The following is a 20,751-nucleotide window of genomic DNA, read 5'->3' on the forward strand; positions in this document are numbered from 1 at the left end:
GCAGTATGGCTCAGGGAGTCTTCTTCCATTTGCGGAAAGAAAATGGAAAAGTCAGAGGACTTTGTTTTGCAATTTGTATACCAGCTCAGCCACAGTGAAATAAAATACTGAGCAGACCCTGAGGCTTCTGAGTCCAGGCCTTAGTCCTGGATGACATTTCTGGACCCACTCTGGGGCAGAAGGAAGCACACTGCCTTATGAGAAGGACTAGTCCTGGCAGGATCCATCATCTGCTGACTAAAGAGCCTTTGGGCTTTGAACATCAGAGGTAGCCAGGCAGCAGTCATCACTGGCTTAGGGTGAGCCTGGGCTGGCTTCAGTGTGCCTTGGGACTGGTGGCCATGAGGGAGTGCCTGAGTCATTTCTCTTCCAACTCCTGCAGCCCAATAAAGACAGTGAGAAACTTTGGTCATTCAGGGTAGTTTCCCATATTTCACACAAATCCACCCAGGAGGTACCATCTACAGTCTGTAAGGGCCACAGCATTACTGGGCTTGGGACGACCCCTGATATAGATCACAACACTCAATTCCTTTCCAGGAATGATCAGTTCAAAGGAGCCCAAACTGCAAAGATTAAAATAAATCCCTAACCCTTTGATGCCCAGACATTGATGCACATCCCCAAGCATGAAGAACATCCAGGAAAACATGACCTCACTAAGCAAACTAAGTGAGGGTGCTAGTGATCAGGCCCAGAGAAATGGAGAGGGGTGTCTTTTCAGAAAAAAATACAAAGTAGTTGTTCTGAAGAAGCTTAATGATCATCCAGGCAACACAGAGAAGGAATGTAGAAGCCTATCCAAGAAATCAGCAAAGAGACTAAAATAAAACCAATTAATTCTTAATCTGGAGATGAAGAATCCAACTGATAAAATGAGAAATGCATGAGTCTGTCAGCAGCAGACTTGACCACACAGAAGAAAGAATTAGTGAGCTTGAAGACAGCAGTTTGAAAATACAATGTCAAAAGAAAAAAGTAATAAAAAGAATGAAGCACTCCCATGTTGTGTGACCAGAGACGTGAAAGAACAGCAGCTTTGCCATGGGTATAAACTCACTCCTGCAATTATTAAGGGTAATCAAGAAACAGACTACACAGTATGGGATGGTGTGTAGCGAAGTTCTTTATTCAGGGATTTGATTTTATACATGTCTAGTCATGTACACACTTAATCTATCATCTATTAGTTTCACCATTACCTCATTTTACCTATCTGAAATTAACTTGTAAGGAAATAGCCTGTTACCACATCAACACAATCACTTCTGCAGTAAACATCCTCTTCTAGATACTGACTAATCTCTGGGCAGGTATCTAAATAAAGATCACAGAGAAGAAAGCAGCCACAGGGGAACAGAGTTAATGGAAGAGTACCTTCAAGCGTTCACTCAGTTTACTCAGTATGAAGTAACGACTGTCTCTTTCCTCAGGGCAGAGCACCTATAGACCTCCAACAGTATGTTTTTAACATACGTCAACCCTCTGGCCCGTATCTCTGAGGAAGGGTGGCATGCCCTTTGGCCTCAGGCTTCAGGGGGTGCACAACTTCAGAGAATTGGCTTGTGGAATTTTAACTCCAGGCAAGCTAACTCTGCGTGTGTCCCAGAGGGGTCCGGGTCCCTTAAGCCTCTGGAAGAATAGCAAGCCGTTTTAAACTCACAGAGTTCACTTTGTGTGTTTGATGTAGGATATGTTTATTTCTAAATATTATCCTACACTCCTACAACATCAAGAAAAGAGTCTTCAGTGGCAAATAGAAGAGTTATTGGCCTTAAAAAAGGAGGTAAAGAAAGAGATTGGGGTAGAAGGTTTATTGGAAGAAATAACAGAGAACTTTCCAAACCTAGAGAAGTTATCATTACTCAGGTACAAGAAGGTCATAGAATACTAAGCAGATGTAACCCAAACAAGTTCCCAAAGGTCACAGGTAATAAAAGGTCCTAAGGGAAGTCGGGGAAAAAAAGAAAAAAAAGGCAATCTCCTACCTTGGTTCTGGCTGACATTAAAGATAAGGTCCTGGTGAGAGGATTAACATGTTTTTGTGGGTGGTGGTGGTTTGAGACAGAGTCTCATTTTATCACCCTGGCTACAGTGCCATCATGAGGCACTGTGAGGCTCACAGCAACCTCAAATTCTTGCTTCAGCCAAGTAGCTGGGACTACAGGTGCCTGTGACAATGACCAGCTCTTTTGAGAGATGGGGTCTCACTTTTGCTCCGGCTGGTCTCCAACTCTTGAGATCAGGCAATCCACCCACCTGTGCCTCCCAGAGTGCTAGGATTACAGGTGTGAGCCACCATGCCTGGACAAGATTGACCTTTCTGTGGAAGGGAGTAATTCTAACATCTTCTAAAATTGGTCCCTGACACAGCATCATTCACTCTGCAGAAAAAAAGATGACCTTCCTCACCTCCTTGTAACTCTCTCCTGCATTCCAGCTACACCAATAAAAACATCTTGAAACTGTATGACAGCAAGCTGACTCCTGGTCAGACTCCATTCTGTTCTTTTTTCTTCTTTCTCTGCTAATAAAGCCTTTCCTTAATCCCTGGACTGGCCTGCTCTCCTTGCAGACCCTTACCTGGACTTCAGCCCTAAACCTCACGGGTGGGCCCAGTGATATCAGGAGTGCTCCTGTAAGAGGAAGGCAGGAGAGTCAGAGAAGGAGATGTGACAGCTAGAAGATGGGGGCCACAATTCAAGGAATGTGGGCAGCCTCTAGAAGTTGGAAAAGGCAATGGAATTTATTCTCTCCCAGAACCTCCAGAAGGAATCAGCTTTGTCAATCCTCTGAACTATAAGGTAATCAATTTGTGTTTTTTAAGCCAACTAAATTTGTTGTAATTTGTTAGAGCAGCAATAGGAATTTAATACAGGCTTGATGATTATGGCAGAATGGCCTAGGCATAAAGGTAGACTATTTCCCCCAAGGACCTGCCCTTGATCTGCAGGGCTGGGTATTTGAGATTGTGACAGGACATGTGGCAATCAGATACTGAAAGGTATTTTTTTCCATGCAAAGAAATTGGAAATAATCCTGAAGGTGATCAGAGACCACTGAAGTATTAAAATAAGGGAGTGTGACAAAAGGAGAATTGCATTTTATTTTTTTATTTTTGTTCTTAACTGAATTTCTTTTTTTTTTTTATTAAATCGTAACTGTATACATTGATATGATCATGGGGCATCATACACTCGCTTCATAAACCATCTGACACATTTTTAGAAAGATGGACTGGAGTCTGCAAGTAGGGAGACTAGATGGGAGACTACTTAATCTTCTCGGGCAAGAAATGATGAGACGTCTTCTCTTATCACCCTCCAGAAAACACCCTTGCTTATTCCTTGAAAGCTGGGGTGAGATTTAGGGAAAAACTGGTTATGCTCTTCAGATAATTTGAAATGCCGTCATAAGAGCAATTAGACGTGGTTTCTGTGCTGCTGTAAGATCAAGGGATAATGTCATAAGGAAATATTAAATGGACTACCAGGAAGCACATTCGAATAACTGGTTTAAAATAACGGAGACTTCTTTATAATTATTCTGTTATTTTTTATCTATTCAACAAATAATCATTTGACCAATGAGGCTATGGCAGGCATCAGAAATATAATGGTGAACATACACAGGACGAGGCTGGCTTGGAGTAAACTCTGGCCAGACGAAACCAGCAAGATAACTCAAAAGCAGCCACCACACAGGAAAGCGCCCGGTCCCCGGGCGGCGGGACTTGGCTTTCCCCGCCCCCGCGCTCGCCTGGGCCCGCCCCTTTCTCTTTTCTCCGCCCCCACCCGGCCCTCTCACTGGCGTCCCTGAGGCCGCGGGATTTCTGTCTCTTGTATCGCGAGAACTTCTCCGTGGCTGTCCGATAGCAGGGCCTGCTAACAACGCTGTAGGGAGGTCAGTGTTGTTGCGGGGTTCCCGCAAATCCGGGGCTAGCTTGGAGGCTCTAAATAGCTTCCGGGGGCCGGGAACTGGGTTCTCCGCGCGCGGTGACCCTGAGAAGGGAGTTGGGTGGGCTCCCTGGCTCGGCCCGGCCTCGGTCCGCGTGTGCGCTGCGTGTGCGCCTCCGGCCCAAGCCTGCCGAGGTCTCTCCCGTGGGCTGCGGGGCTCAGGGCCCGGGCTCGGGGCTGGGGCTGTTGCTCGGGGTCGGGCCGTGGGCCCGGTGATGCCGTCCGGGGACTCCAACTGAGTTTCGAGGAACAGGCCTCGGGAACGGTCAGGGGCCCAGTGGCGGATGGCGGTGGGGAGCCCGGGGTGGGGCCTAAGCGAGGTCAGAGGTCGGCTACTGAGCTTGGTGGCCCGGGTGACGGTGAGGATCCCGGGGTTGGGCCCCCGCGAGGTCAGAGGTCAGCTACCGAGCTTGGTGACCCTAGGGTGTTGCAGATGGGAAACTCTGGAAATCCCTTTTAGCCCTGGTCCTAAAGCAGTTGCTTTTTCCGAGGTTTCCGAATGTAGTTTTCTTCATTCTTGCCTTACGTGAAGCGCAAGGAACGATTTAAATCCCATCCTTACCATGTTTTAAAAACCAGGTGTGCAGAACCATGGAGTACATGACAGGAGCCAGCGACCGCAGCCCTGGACACATGTGAGTTGCTGCCCTTCTGCGCTCTTACATGAGTCTGTGAAACTTTGGGGGAGTGTCCTTTTTTTTCAGAAATGGGAAAAAAATGAAAGTTATTTTTATAGAAAATTGAATTCATTTTTCGTTATAAAGTGTTTTTTCCTAATAAACACGTACATGCTTTAAGAGAGTTCACATTTTCACTGTGCATCCTTCTAGATCTCACTGTTTAATATGTAGCCATTAGCCACATGTAGCTATTTACATTTTTTTATTATTTGTATTATAATGTAATCTTAAAATGATTTTAATTTTTAAAAATTTATTTAAAATTTTTAATGAGAAATGTTTTTACATTTTTTAATTATTAAAAAATTTATTTTTGAAACTTTTTAAGATTTGTGTATTTAAATTTAAATGACTTTCTTTTTTGCTGATCAACTAGTGATTATAGAGAGTTTTAAACTATTATCCTGAAATATCCAATCATGTAGCCAAGTAGCCAAATTTAACTAGCCAGTGCACATTGCAGCCCTTCTCTCCTAAATGTTTTTAATTTCACATGAAAACAGTTACCATGAGAGAACCAGAAACCTAGCTTGGTGGCCAAAAGCAAAAACCAAAGGAAAAATAGCAGTTCAGCAGCAGGAAACTCCGAGCCTGTCAGTGCTGGTTTGCTCTTTTACTCACGCTTTATAGTCCCTCTCCTTCAGCCCATCCACATTAGCTCTCAAGAGTTTTGACTAAGCCATCTCAGATTTATCAGTTTTGGGGGGCTCATCACAGTACTGAACTTTTTGTTTCCATCAGTAGCTCTTAACAGATCCTGGTTTTAGGGATCAAAGCCCTCCACAGAACCTTTTCTTGGAATGGGTTTAGTTTACTTTGCCCATCCTACTTCAAAATGATGAACACACTGCCTGGTCATGGGCTCTTCTGGAAGAGTCTGCTCAGCTCTGTCAGGAACTGCTCACTCTCCAGCAGCACCATCGTGGTGGCATAGACCCAAGCAGTTAGACCTAGAAGTTTCCTAAATTAATTTAAATGGCATACAGTTAAATACTAGGTTGCTCTGTTGTACTAGCCACACTTCAAGTGCTAAGTAACCACAAGTGGCTGGTGGCTGTGGCTGGACCTAGAAAATTTGAGAACTTTTCTTTTGGACAACTTTGTTCTTTATCAGTGGATCTCAAACTTTTTCTTCCCACAATATACCTAGATAGTCTATCATTTATACTGAATCACTAGATGTCAATACTGCCTATCCGGTTAAAAATATTCTACTCTGAGTAAATGTTTATATTTTGACAGTTTCTGTCCTTTTTTAAAAAAAAAAAATTGCCTTTGGAGCCATCTAGTTAGTATTAGGAATGGTTTAGAAATCAGTTGCTATTGGTGTAGTCCAGAGGTTTGTACATTTTCCAGAAATGCTGCAAGAAACATTTATTGGAAAGAGATGGGTAGGTAGCTGTAGTCTTTTCAGCCTTGCTCCCATGCTCTGCCTGATCTCTGCTCCTCTATAGGCCCTGAGTAAGTGAACTAAGTGCTCAGTGTAGCGCTGGAGATACTGGTCAGTACAAGTGAGGCATCAACTAGCTGTATTTTAAAAGACTTTAATATTTAGAGATGAGGTTGAATTTAAAAAGAGACAAAGTGATCTTACATGTTCTGGTCATAGAATGTTCTTTCTAGTTTTTGCCATTGACACACATTTGCCCTGTTAATCCATTCTTAGTTTTCCAATTTTGCCCTTGACACACTTTTGTCCTGTTAATCCATTCTTAGTTTTCCAATTTTAAGAAAAGAATGTTGCATAACAGTGCTTCTCAAAATTTCCCCGACATTTCTGTTACATTTGCAGTTGGGAAGTTTATTTTCAATCTATTTATTGGTGAATGTTTATATAGATGTTTCTGTCTGGCTAGAAAATGTCTGAAAGGATATGTACAAATAGTTAATGGTAGTTACCTCTGTGGATGGTTTTGGTTGGGTGCAGTAGAGAGCTTTAACTTTTTTTTTATTTAAGTATTTGAAATTGAAATTACTATAAGCTTATATTCTCCATCAGTGTATCCCCATTCAATATATTTTCATTTGTGTGTGTTTTTTTTTATTTTTTTTTGTTTTAAGACAGTCTCACTCTATTGCCCAGGCTAGAGTGCCAAGGCCTCAGCCTAACTCATAGCAACCTCAGACTCCTGGACACAACTGATCTTCCTGCCTCAGCCTTTCTAGTAGCTAGACTTGCTGACACCCGTCAGAACACGTGGCTAATTTTTCTATTTTTAATAAAGTCAGGTATTTGCTCAGGCTGGTTTTGAACTCCTGAGCTCAAGAGAGTCTCCTGCCTTGGCCTCCCAAAGTGCTTGGCCACCATCCCAGGCCATTTGTTTTTAATAGAAAGGGTTTATTTAGACCTTTCCTCGTATTGAAAGGTAAATTTAAATTAAATAAAATTGAAAATTTATTTTCTTTATGCCATTGTCACCATTAAGGGCCCAGTTGTCATAGATAATGGCTACCTTATTGGACCAGAAATAGTACATTTCTTACATTGCATGAAGTTCTGTTGGACAGTGCTGGCTCTAGACCATTAAGACATTGGCCTTATTTTGAGGATATTTGGAATTGTGGCCGTCTTTGGTCTTTTGCCCCACTATTGTGAGTTTGTTTTTCATCTTTGCATCTTTGAAGATGGCTTTGTTGCTAAGTCTTTTTTTTTAAAGGGGACAAGAAATATTGTGGCCTAACTTAAAGGCTTTTATGTGTTTGGTATTTTTTAAAAAATGTAACTAGTATGCTTATAAAATCTAATTTGAAAAATTTCTTCTTTATTTATTCAAGCTTGTGCTGTGAGTGTGGTATTCCGATTAGTCCAAATCCTGCCAATATTTGTGTGGCCTGTTTGAGAAGCAAAGTAGACATCAGCCAAGGTATTCCGAAGCAAGTCTCGATTTCTTTCTGCAAACAGTGTCAAAGGTACAGTGTGTTACTATATCACCCTTCTTCAAGTTGGATTTTCTATTTAGAGAGCCAACTGACTATGCTCAGATCACACCAAGATGTGTAGATTAAAGCGGTGCTATTGAGATTTTTATATTTTTGTTGAATTTGCAGTTTTCTAGTGTACTTTTCTAGTTTGTCCTGATAATCTGATAAAGATATTGTAAAGGTAATGTAATCTGCCCCTTTTCTGTGAAAGGATAAAGTTTGATGTATACGTGCATATAGTTAATAGATAGGAGTTGGTGTTTGTAAAGGTGAGAGCAGATCATGAAGGACCTCGTACTGCTATTGTCATGAGTTTTCTTTAGTTATGAGAAGCTGTGTATTATAAAAAGCACGTTTCAAGTAGTTTAGCAAAAAACTATATTGTTTTGAAAACCGTCATCTAGAGTGGGGGAGAGGGTTGATGGATGAGAAATTACTCAGTGGGTACAATGTACAACACTATTTGGGTAATGGCTACATTAAAAGCCCAAACTTCATGCAGTATATCCATGTAACAAAACTGCGTGTGTACCCCCTAAATCTATACAAGTAAAAAAAGAAAACTGTATCTATTAGCACTCATGTGTAACTAAAATGACTACGGTTGGTGGTAGGGAAGCTTAATCATATCTGGAATGATAGGAATTTAAGATTGGATTTGAAGGCAGAGGCTTTCTCTGGAAGTTAGTGTTTTGTTCCTCTTTATCTTTAGTTGTTGGCATAAACAGGTTCTATGTATTAGGTTAGTGGTGCTTAACCTTTTTGGCACTAGGACCGGTTTCATGGAAGACAATTTTTCCATGGATGAAGTGGGCGGGAGGGTGGTTTTTATATGAGGGTGCAAGCAATTGATTTATAACCTCTCTGCTAATGATAATCTGGAAGGCATGGAAGACATGCTGATGAGGTTGCTGATACAACCTCTCTGCTAATGATAATCTGGAAGACATGGAAGACAATTTTTCCATGGATGAAGTGGGCGGGAGGGTGGTTTTTATGAGGGTGTAAGCAATTGATTTATAACCTCTCTGCTAATGATAATCTGTATTTCCAGCCACTCCCCAGCGTCAGCTCTTCCTCAGATCACCAGGCATGAGATTCTCTTAAGGAGCTCACAACCTGGATCCTCCTTGCATGCACAGTTCACAGTAGGGCTCAGGCTCCTCTGAGAATCTGATGCCACTGCTGATCTGACCGGAGGCGGAGCTCAGGGGATGATGCAAGTGATGGGGAGCAGCTGTAAACACAGGGGAAGCTTCCCTTGCCTGCCTGCCACTCATCTCCTGTGGTGTCACCTGGTTCTTAACAGGCTGCAGACTGATACTGGGTTGGGGACTGCGGTATTAGGCCATTGACTAGCAAAGAACTGCCTAATAAGTGTAAAATTATGCACCTGTGATTTCCCAAATGGGTTAAAGCTCTAGAACTTTATTTTGGGGGGAGAGGGAATTGGTTCATGACCCCAATTTGAAAACTATCTCCCCAGAAAACAACTTACATGTACACATAGACAAAGATGTGAACTTTGTGTACTAGTTCAGGGAATTTACAGTTTGCAAATTTGCTTGACAAGTATGAGGTCTTAACCTACAAATTTTACAAAGAGGTGGCCATTGTAGAGAGAATTTTGTAAAATTCTGTTACAAATATTTTGTAAATAAAGGTACATTTAGATAAAATTTTCCATTTTTCCCTACACATGGTGACTTTAGGGGCAACTATTATAAATACTTAATGTTCTCCAAAGCATGGTGGAGTTAAAAATACTGGACAAAGAATTAAGATACAAGACACAAGATACAAAAAGATTAAGAATTTATCTTTGATTTCTCACAAACTAGGGTTTTGAAACTCTTGCCCATTTATCATCTCTGGGCCTGTTTCCACCTCAGAATGAAGGAAGGGGTTTTATTAGATGATTTGTGAAGCCTTTTCTAACTCCAAAAGTGGGCTAATAAGCACAGCGAGGCCAGTATAACATTTTTGATTAAACCTGGAAACGCAAAAGTCAGAACTTTGAGTAATTTAACAGGTATGGCAAAAAGGCATTTACGTACACATTGGGAAGTTCTGTGTGTTTAACAAACAGTCCTTCTGCACCTACGGCCGGTGCCAGGTAGGCTGGCTAACAACTTTCAGGCATCTGCATAAGGGCTTTAAATTTCAGTTTAGTCAGGTCTTACTTCAGATTTTAAGACTTGAGTTTTATAATTTGAAATTTAAAAAGAAACTTGAAATGTAGATGTATAGGCTGACCTATTGCTGATACATAGTATTGTGAGGTACTGATTCACCATTTTTGTGAGAAAGGAGCAGTTCTCACGCATTTTAGAAGCACATAATACATCATTTTAATGCCATTTTGAAATGATTCTTACCTGTTTTTTAGAGAATAGCTTCAAGAAACTCTTGGGTATTTTGTTATCTTCACTGGACTTGTAAGTTATACGGCCACTGTCATGGTTATTTCAGATTAGTTAAAAATGTAAAATTCTGAGAAAACCAAAGCTGCTGCTAAAGTTGAAAGTTTTTCTGGAACTGCCAAAATGTATTTGGGTTAAGTGCTAAAGTGCTTCAGGTTAACCTTGGATATTGCCCCATCAATAGTGTTATATTTGTATATCCAGATGGAAATTTCTGTTTTTCCTGAGAGATATTGGATTTCAAAATGTTTATTTTCTTTCAGATATTTCCAGCCACCAGGAACTTGGATACAGTGTGCTTTAGAATCTAGGGAACTTCTTGCTTTATGTTTGAAAAAAATCAAGGCCCCTCTAAGTAAGGTAGGTGAAAACAGCTAAAATCAGTTTTTATGGCTATGTTTTCATTAGTACAGTCATTTTCAGAAAATTTGTGTGAGCAGGTTTTTAAAAAATAACTGTTACATTTTACCGTTAAGCAGTAGCACTCTGCTACAAATGATGTTTTCATTTTTAAAGTTACATATTAATATAGTCTTTTTATTGAAAATGAAAATGTTTTTGTTTTAAAAGACTTACAGAGTTTTTTTTCATTATTTATTTGAGGACCTCTTACATATATATTTTTTTCTGAAAATCTTTGTATAAAGCCATCACTAAACATAATTGAGGCTGAGTACCATTGTACTGTCTGGTTGCCCAAACTGGATGCTTGCACTTCATTCTAGAGTCTGTTCTCTTTCGCCTTCCTGTGTCTAGTTATCTTTAAATCTTACAGATTTTATCTCCTACATAGCTGTTAGATCTGCTTCTGTCATTTCCAGCTCCTGTCCACATTATTACAACAGCTCCCATTCTTGGTCTTCTAATTGCCGCCTAACCCTCGTCCCCAAATACCTATTCTGGCCATTTTGGGTCATATTCATTGCCTCACAATATAGCAAACTGGCTTTCACCTGTGTAGATGGCTGCAGATTTAGCAGTGGGTTATGATTGTGAGTTTAGTGTTCAGCGCATGAAACTTCCTCTAATGAATGTCTATTCTTAGGCTACAGAGTTAGTATAGAGAGAATAATCCAAGTTTGTCACCAGGTCTTTGTTTTCTAAGATGGAAAGGAAAATATAATTTTTTCCTTTCTAAGATGAAAGGAAAATGTAATTCCCTTTCAAAGAACAGTGTACTTTTTTTAGGGAAAGGGATTTTTTTTCCTTTGCAGATACTTGAATTTTTGCTTGAATTATATCAATTGCTTAACATAATCATTGGTTTATCCTTTTATTTGCTGCTGTTGCCTCACCTCTGATGATAAGTTTTTTTTGACTTTTGTGGTGTTGGCATGTCGTGATGCTAACCACAGATTCCAAAACCATTTTTTGAATCTGTTTATTAAGGAGGTGTTCTTTCATTTTTTTTCCCACCTTCGGTAATAATTTATATTTCTATATGTTTTATTGAAGGTACGGCTTGTAGATGCAGGCTTTGTTTGGACTGAGCCCCATTCTAAGAGACTTAAAGTCAAACTGACTATTCAGAAAGAGGTGAGTTGTGCCCAGTGTTCTCAGCATGGCTAAAACGTAGGCGGTGGGGAGTGAGGCTTAGTGGTAAGTTGTTTTATGGCTTAAAGAACTTAAAAAGGAAAGATGTGCTCTTGATTTTAGTATTTTGTTTTCTTTTAATCATCTGTGCAAGTAATGAAGTCACTTAATAAGAGCACCCATTGCTCATGATTTTTATTAGGAAAAAGACTAAAATAAAAACGTGGGCTTGGGCATTAATTCTCCCACTTGGCTGATGATTATAATGACTCAGAGTAATTGAATCAGAATCTCTGGATGTCAGGCCCCAGAGTCTGGGTTGAATATACCTTATCTGAAACGCTTGGGACCAGAAGCGTTTTTATTTATTTATTTATTTATTTGATTTTTTAATATTTGCATTAGGTTTACTGGTAGAACATTCCTGATCAGAAGTATTCCAATGAACATTTCCTTTTAGTGTCATAGTAGACACTCAAAAAATTTGGCATTTGGAGCTGAAATTTCAGATTTCAGGTTTTTGGATCTGAGATGCTCAACCTGTCTTGAAGAAAATTCCAAGTGATTTCTGAACCCCTATGTTTGGGAACCACTGAATTAAGTAATCCTTTCCTTTTGAGAGTTTTCCTTGTCTTATATTGAATGACATATAAGTACGAGTCTGTATATTTATATACACACTTGTAAGTTCTTTGGAGAATACCCTCACCACCATTTCAACTAGTGGCAAATTTGAAGTGTTAATCTGCTAAATCTTGGATTAAACCTACATACATTTGTTGAAATAGTGTAACTTATTGTCATGACTTTGTTTGATGTCCTCAAGGCATTCATCATTAAAGCACCTTTAAAAAAAATTGTATTAAACAGAAGCATAAGAAAGAAGGCGTTTAATTGTTTTCTTTACCAGGTGATGAATGGTGCTATCCTTCAGCAAGTGTTTGTGGTGGATTATGTTGTTCAGTCCCAAATGTGCGGAGACTGCCATAGAGTAGAAGCTAAGGATTTCTGGAAGGCTGTGATTCAAGTCAGGCAAAAGGTAATGAGAGAAAGATGCTGAGTGAGTCCCACGGCTGGTATTTCATCTTCATCAATTATAAACAGCTAGGAAAGCTTTCTCCTTTCCCTTCTCACCATATCCTTCAGATACTAAGGGTATCTAGGTGCCTGGAACATTCATCTTTGGAAGTAGGTCATTATTATATTTCAGATAGTCTTTAAGGATTGTTCGTGTTTGAAAAATGAATGTGCTATATCTATAGGTGATATGTATGTGCTCTATCTAGAAGTGGCTTTTAGGGGGGCATTTAGTGATCTAAAAATGTATTTATATTTAGACTTTGCACAAAAAAACTTTCTACTATCTGGAGCAGTTGATTCTGAAATACAGAATGCATCAGAATACACTTCGCATCAAAGAGATTCATGGTGAGTTGAATTTTAAAAGCATTGGAGATGATGTGAAAATTATATTTCAGTTTATCTGAGTTATCTCCTTACTGGTAATATCTGGGTCAGTACTGTTAAAAAGAACTTTTTGTTAGGAAGAAAAAAAAAAATCTTAGTTCTCTGTACTGTTCAGTATGATAGTCGCTGGCCACATGTGGCTATCGAGTACTTGAAATGTGGCTAGTGCAACTAAGGATCTAAATCTTTAATTTTCTTTTAATTTAAATTTACATGAAATAGGCATATGTGGCTAGTGGCTACTCTGTTGGACAGCACATATCTAGAACTAAGATTATTTTTCTTTGTTCTCCTCCTTCCCCGATTCAAGCCATTTATTAAGTATCTAGTTTATAATAGATGCTATTCTAGGTTTTTAGAACGTAAAGATGAACTAATATTAATTCTTCTGTGGATTACTCATCACGCTCCCAAATGAGTCTCCCAGATTTAGGGAACTGCATTAATAGAGTGTAATTGCTGTCAGTTCATCAAAAACTTGGTTTATTAGAGAGATGTGTTTCTGATTGGAAGAAGGTAATTATTTGGGGATCCATAAGGTTTTTGGTAATGCTTTCATGTTTTTCATATGCTGAGGGACATTTGTGATAGATTAATTAATTCAGAAGCCTAAACTTGTAATAACAAATAGTGATATGCAAATGATATAGTTAGATTTCTTTCTTTTTAAAAATTTTGTATTTTATTTATTTTTTTAGAGATATAGTCTCACTTTATCACCCTTGGTAGAGTGCTGTAGCATCACAGCTCACAGCAACCTCCAACTCCTGGGCTTAGGCGATAATCTTGCCTCAACCTCTTGAGTAGCTCTCCACGACGCCTGCCACGATGCCCCGGCTATTTTTTGTTGCAGTTTGCCTGGGACCGAGTTCGAACCCACCACCCTCAGTATATGGGGCTGGCATTCTACCCACTGAGCCACAGGTGCCACCCTAGTTAGATTTCTTAAAGATGGAATTTTAAAATTATTACATAATTTCATAGTTGTTCGTTAGAGCTTATTCTGTCTTAGCGCTTACTGTTTGATGTAGCATTCTTTTATGTGGTAGATGTGCAAATGAATATTTCTGGAATTAATAATATAAAACAAATATTTTTCAGTGAACTCAAGTCTCTTGCTAAAGAATAATGTTTTTGGATGGTGTTTACTACTGTTAGATGCATTGTTTTCCTAATCTCTCTTTTTTAAATTTCAAAATATTTATTAAAGGGTACAAGTGTTCTTGTTACGTAGATACTTTATATAATGCTTAAATTAGGGCTTTTGGTGTGTCCATCAGTAGAATAGTGTTCATTGTACCTGACTGGTAAGTTTTTATTCCACACCCATCTTCCTGCCTTCCCCTTTTGGGTTTCTCGTGTCCTTTGTGAGAGTCCATTGCTTAGTTTTATCTTTTGCATCAGTGTGGAGGTTAGGTTCTGTCCTTTAATTTCTGAGTTCTTACTTTGCTGCTGATCCATTGTGGTGGTCAGTGTGCAGAACAGGTTGAAGTATTTCCTGTAGAGCTGGTCTTGTTGTGGCGAATTTCCTCAATGTTTGTATATCCGTAAATGATTTGATTTCTCCGTCCATTTTGAAGCTTAGCTTAGCAGGGTACAGAATTCTGGGCTGGAAATTGTTCTGTTTAAGTAGATTAAAGGTAGATGACCATTGTCTTCTTGCTTGGAAAGTTTCATTAGAGAAGTCTGCAGTCACTGTGATGGATTTGCCCCTGTAGGTCAACTGGCGCTTACTCCTGGCAGCTTGCAGAATCTTTTCTTTTGTCTTGACTTTGGACAGGTTCATCACAGTGTGTGTTGGAGAAGCTTGGTTAGAGTTGAGGCGACCTGGGGTCCGATAGCCCTCTGAAAGCAGTGTGTTAGAATCTTTGGTGATATTTGGGAAATTTTCTTTTATAATATTCTCTAGTATGGCTTCCATTCCTCTGGGGCATTCTTCTTCCCCTTCTGGAATTCCTATAACTCGTACGTTGGAACGCTTCATAAAGTCCCATAATTCTGATAGTGAATGTTCTGCTTTCTCTCTCTTCTTTTCTGCCTCTTTTACTATCTGAATTATCTCAAGAACTTTGTCTTCTACGTCTGAAATTCTTTCTTCTGCATGGTCTAACCTGTTGCTGATACTTTCCATTGCATCTTTAAGTTCCCTGATTGACTGTTTCAGTTCCTTCAGCTCTGCTATATCCTTTTTATATTCTTCATATCGTTCATCTCTGATTTGATTCTGTTTTTGGATTTCCTTTTGGTTATTTTCCACTTTATTAGCAGTTTCCTTCATTGTTTCCATCATTTCTTTCATTGTTTTCAACATGTGTATTCTAAATTCCCTTTCTGTCATTCCTAACATTTCTGTATAGGTGGAATCCTCTGCAGTAGCTACCTCATGGTCCCTTGGTGGGGTTGTTCTGGACTGGTTCTTCATGTTGCCTGGAGTTTTCTGCTGATTCTTCCTCATGAGTGATTTCTTTTATCTGTTTCCTTGCCCTAATTTTCCTTTCACTTCCTCTTGCTCTTTAAGTTCTAGTGCCTGTGGAAGTTGCGGGCGGGTTTAGATGGATTGAACACACGCGACCACTTGCTGGTTTTCCACTGTTTTAGTCCTCCTCTTGGGGTCCAGAAGTCTCTCGCTGACTCCCTGTATCCTCGCAGGGGTGATGTTAGGCAGATCCCACCAACCAGAGATGCCTGGAGTCCTATCTCCCCAGACTCACGGTGCCCAGATGCAAGGAAGCTGTTACTCGGCTGCCATCTTGCTCTGCCTCCCCAAATCCCACCTCTTCTACAAGCAACACAATGATTTATTTTTGGAAGCAGCGTCCGTCATTGCTTGTGTTAATCCAGGGGTTCCTCTGTCCCCCCCCCCCCCCACAGCTCAGCCAATCTCTCGTGTCCTTTATATCACTTTGTGCCTGTGTGTACTTAGCGTTTAGCTCCCTCTTACTAATGAGAACATATGATATTTGGTTTTCCATTCCTGAGATACTTCACTTAGGATAATGGTCTCCACTTCCATGTTGTTGCAAATGACACTATTTCATGTCATTCTCCATGGTATGTATGTGTGTGCATGTGTGTACATATATATATATATATATATACACTCCATGAATGGTTATTATGAGTAAGGTACCTTGCTGTCTATTTAACACACACGCATACTATATGTATATATATACACACACACACATACATATACATACGTACATACCATGGATAAAGAAAATGTGTATACCCCGTGTAGGTGTGTATACACACATTTTCTTTATCCATCTTTGAATTGAAGGACACCTAGGTTGATGCCACATCTTTGCAATTGTGAATTGTGCTGCAATAAATATTCAAGTGCATGTGTCTTTGTGATTAACAGATTTCATTTCCTTTTAGTAGATACCCAGCTGTGGGATTGGTGGACTGAATGATAGGTCTATGTGAGAGGAATCTCAGTCCTGCTTTCACAGAGGTGTACTAACTTGTAGTGCTATGAGAAACCTATAAGTGTTCCTTTCTCTTCATCCACACCACATCTGTTGCTTTTTGACTTTCATTTACATTTCATTGCACTATTATAATAGTTCATCACATTGGCAGAAAAAGCAAGAGTGTGTTGTAGTTTTAATAACCCTTCTTCCATCCTGGAGAATCAATCTGTTTTTTTTTCCTTTCTAGTTCTTGATTTGATTTAAACTTGATTTGATTTTGTTTAGTTGCAACTTTTAAAAAAGTTATGCTAATCATTAAAATTTAAACAGAGAAAGAAGTATGTGTGAATAAAGGACCTATACTTCACTATTATTCACCTGTCAGCCCCTTAAACCAACGTAGTATAATAAGTACATGCTCTGTGAATTCTCATGATAGAGGTGATTTCCCTTTATGTGTGGGATTGTTCTGTAATGTTCTGTGACTTGCTGTCTTAATTTATTTGGAAACTTTTTCACAACTTTACATATAGTTTTATTTCATTATTTTTAATTGCTTTGTGGTAGTCAATGTATATTAGTTATTCTTTTATTAATGGGCTTGAGAATTCTGTTGTTTACAAATAACACTTAAGAGATAATGTTTATGTGTCTGCGTAGTGGTTTTTCTTTGAAACTAATATGAAGGATTGAAATTACTAGTTAAGAGTACGCAAATGAATAAATTTTGATAACTCCAGTTTACATTGGAATCTTAAAACTCTTACAATGTAAGATTATATTGTAAGCGTTTTCATTTGTCCAAACACTTGCCACAACTGAATAAAACTGTATTGCCCTTTCTGACTTCTGCTGTTCTAATGGACAAAATGACATTTTGTTTAAATTTGCGTTTTCTTGATTACTAATGAGGGCTAATATTTTCATATGTATATTAGCCATTTATGTTTATCTCTAATATGCATTGTCTGTTCTTATCTTTCATTCACATACATTTAAAATTTTATTTTGTATCTTTTATTCAGGATATCTGTCTTGTTATCATGAGGGCTTTCTGGAAAGTATCTAGCCATATAATGTGAAAAATGGAGACATGATGTGGCTGGATACTTTCCAGACAATCTGCGTATAGAGGGAGATGGAGAGAGGGGCTGAGAGCAAATACTACTTCTTTTGTTTTTTTTTTTAGCAAATACTTCTTGGTAGTATACCACTTCTTTTAGTTATATAGCTATAGCATATGGATTTTGTGTGCTATATATGAAAGTTTTCTGTACTTTAAAGATTATTTTTAAAACGTGTTTTTTTATTTGTTTGTTTTTGTTTTACTTTGGATCTTTAATCTTAATCTGGTAGGATTGAGATAAACTCATTGTCTCACTACATATTTACTGAATAGTGTGTCTCCCCCCACTGATTTAAACCATCTCTTTTCTTGTATATATTAAATTCCCATATACACAGCCCACTTCTGGACTTCATTTTGCCCTGCCCCGTCTATGGTAGTGTGTAAATGATTATGTAGTACTTTGTATAGTATGTCCCTACTTCATGAATTTTTTTTTTTTTTTTTGCAAAATTTTTTTGGTTGCTAGTAAGAGCATGGATGTGGAACCACATTTTGTTGATTGGAATCTCTGTCCCACCAGTTTTTTTACTGTGTGATCTTGGGTGTGTTGTGTAACTTCTCTGAGCTTCAGTTTTCCAATCAGTAAAATATAGAGTACGACAGCAGCCCTCACCCAGAAGGTTGTGAGGGTGAAGTGAGCTGCTTAAAGGGAAGCACTTAGAGCCCTGCTGGGCACATCTCACATTTATTCAGTTCTTCTCTATACTTTGGTGAAGTTTTATAGCTACTTCTCATAAAGATTTTGAATGTTGGTTTCTGGCTAAATAATTTATACTGTTATTGTGGATGGCAACTTTTTCTTTACATTTTCTAATTGCTTATTGCTAATATATAGGAAAGCTATTGATTTTATTAATTTTTCTGAAATTTTTAAATGTTACTAATAGTTTATGGTTGATACTCTTGATTTTTCTAGGTAAACAATTATTTATAAACAGTGATAAGTTTATAGTGATAGTTTTATTTCTTTTCTTTGCAGTGTTTTCCCTCTCTTTTATTCCTCTCCCTCCCACCCCTGCCTTAGTTAGAGTGGAGGACAGCGTTGAGTGGTAGAATGTCACACGTTTTTCTTATTAGGTTTCATCCCTAAATAATACTTGTTGAGGCTTCTAGTTGATGTACATATCCGCATACGTGCTTAGACATGCTAAGCACTCCTCTGTCCACTCTTGCTATCAGTTACGTTAGTGACATTGGAAAGAGAAGGTTTGCCTTCTTTCTGTCTAGTGTTTATTAACCTCTCAAAACTTTAGAACTTGCCTCTTAAGCCATCCAAATTTGGTATCTCCTAGGGGATAAATCTTTTCAGTCTCTTTTATATGGCATTGATGTCTTTCAGGTATTGATTGATTCATTGTCTTCTGAATCAATTTTGACAGCGTTTCTGAATAAAGGAGGCCATTTCATCTTCAGATTCTTCAGCTTTTTAGATTCTTGGTGTAAAATTGAACATCCTGTTATAATGTTAAGTCTCATCTGTAACCACAGTTACGTCTTCTTTATTGTTTCTTATTTTGTTGTCTTTTCTGATTTTCTGCCACCTTCCCCTTGGTTAGACTTGTCAAACTTTTATCTATTATGTAAGTCTTTTCAAAAAATGATTTTTAGTTTTATCAAAAAAATCTTGTTTTACTTTTTCTTAATTTTGTTTTTATCACTGTAATTCTACTTTCTCTAGTTCTAGTTTGTTTTAAGTAATTGAAAGCTTAGTTTATTTTTCATCCCTAGTAAATATATTTAAGGCTATAAATCTTCTGATGACTGTGCAGTGTGTAGCTGGCACTTAACCATTCTATGCTGCCCACTGCACATTTCCTTTGCCCTCAGCAGGCAGCTCTGCTGTTTCATTCTCTTGGGTACAAACTTAGGTGCAGCACTGCTGAGTGGTATGGTACATGTGGTAAATTTATATTGTTATTTATGTATAAGAAGCTGCTGAACTGTTTGAAAGCGGCTGTGCCATTTCACAGTCCTGCGGCAGCAGTTGGGGTTTCAGTGTCTCCGTGTCTCCTGCACTTGTTATTGTCTTTTTGTTACAGACATTCCAGAGAGCTCTGTGAAGTGGTATCTCACTTCATTTTGCTAGTGACTAATGATGCTGAGCGTATTCTGGACACAGGTCTCTTTCTGTTGAGTGTAAATGTAATGGTTTCTTTGTGACATCTCCACTGCTCTGCATGTCTCTCCTTATCTTGATTACTTAACCTAAAGTTAACAGGTTTTGAAACTGTGAAATATGTCCTATAACTTTGTTCATTTTCTTTTTTCATTTTGTTCAGTTGACTAGGAAAATTACCCTGGGTAATTTTAGTTTCCTAGTTAACTGAGTTATTTGAAAGAATGTCTTGAAACATTTCTTAGCCAGGTAGTTTTGCTTTTGGGTATTTCTTTGTGGATGATTCTTTTTTCTTTGTTGTCGTTGTTTTTTTTGAGACGGAGTCTGACTTTGTTACCCTTGGTAGAGTGCTGTGGTGTCACAGTTCACAGCAACCTCAAACTCTTGGGCTTAAGTGATTCTCTTGTCTCAGCCTCCCGAGTAGGGGGGACCTACAGGTGCCCACCACAACACCCGGCTATTTTTTTGGTTGTAGTTATTGTTTGGCAGGCCCGGGCTAGATTTGAACCTGCCAGCTCCAGTGTATGTGGCTGGATGGTGCCCTGGCCGTTTAGCTACAGGCACCGAGCCTATTGATGATTCTTAATGCACTGTCATCACTGTTGTTTGTAGTAATTTCTTCTGTCTGGGACTTACTTGAAGTTGTTTGTCTTTTTTTAATCTTAATATGTGATTTTTAAAATGAATACTTTATGAATATTTGAAAAAATGGGTATTCTTTATTGGGACTGTATTCTATAATCTCAATCAAATCAACCTTGATAGTTGGTTATTCAAGTTCTAGGTATTGTTACTATTTTTTGTCAATTTGATCATTTTGGTTTTGAGAGAATCTTATTCTAGGCCCCCTCAAGGGTTATGCATGTGTTAACATTTTTAATTTATTTTTCTTTTTTAAAATAGTTTTTGTTTTCCGTATCTCAGATTGATTCTTAATATCTTGGGAGATTCCTTCGTTTATTACATAAAATATCATGTGTTCTTTGTTTTTACCTCCACCTTCGCCTTGAATTTTATTTTGTCCAGGGTTAAAATTATAAATTTTGTTTTCGTTTGTTTTCTTTTATTTGATTTTGTCTGTCCTTTTGTCACACCAGTCTTAAGTG

General features: G+C 38.6%; 1 protein-coding gene across 1 annotated transcript in view; it reads left to right on the forward strand.

Annotated features, from left to right (window-relative positions):
• Window positions 1-3,835: 3,835 nt before the first annotated feature.
• The window catches only part of NMD3 (NMD3 ribosome export adaptor), a 34,701-nt gene continuing 17,785 nt past the window's right edge, over window positions 3,836-20,751 (forward strand). Inside the window, exons 1-7 of the mRNA XM_053599553.1 lie at window positions 3,836-3,903; window positions 4,536-4,591; window positions 7,412-7,546; window positions 10,245-10,341; window positions 11,437-11,517; window positions 12,425-12,553; window positions 12,852-12,942. Of these exons, the coding sequence (XP_053455528.1) occupies window positions 4,548-4,591; window positions 7,412-7,546; window positions 10,245-10,341; window positions 11,437-11,517; window positions 12,425-12,553; window positions 12,852-12,942 (577 nt within the window). The 5' untranslated portion in view covers window positions 3,836-3,903; window positions 4,536-4,547. The remainder of the gene's footprint in view (window positions 3,904-4,535; window positions 4,592-7,411; window positions 7,547-10,244; window positions 10,342-11,436; window positions 11,518-12,424; window positions 12,554-12,851; window positions 12,943-20,751) is intronic.

The sequence above is a fragment of the Nycticebus coucang genome, chromosome 8 (assembly GCF_027406575.1).
Source record: "Nycticebus coucang isolate mNycCou1 chromosome 8, mNycCou1.pri, whole genome shotgun sequence".
NCBI lineage: Eukaryota > Metazoa > Chordata > Mammalia > Primates > Lorisidae > Nycticebus > Nycticebus coucang.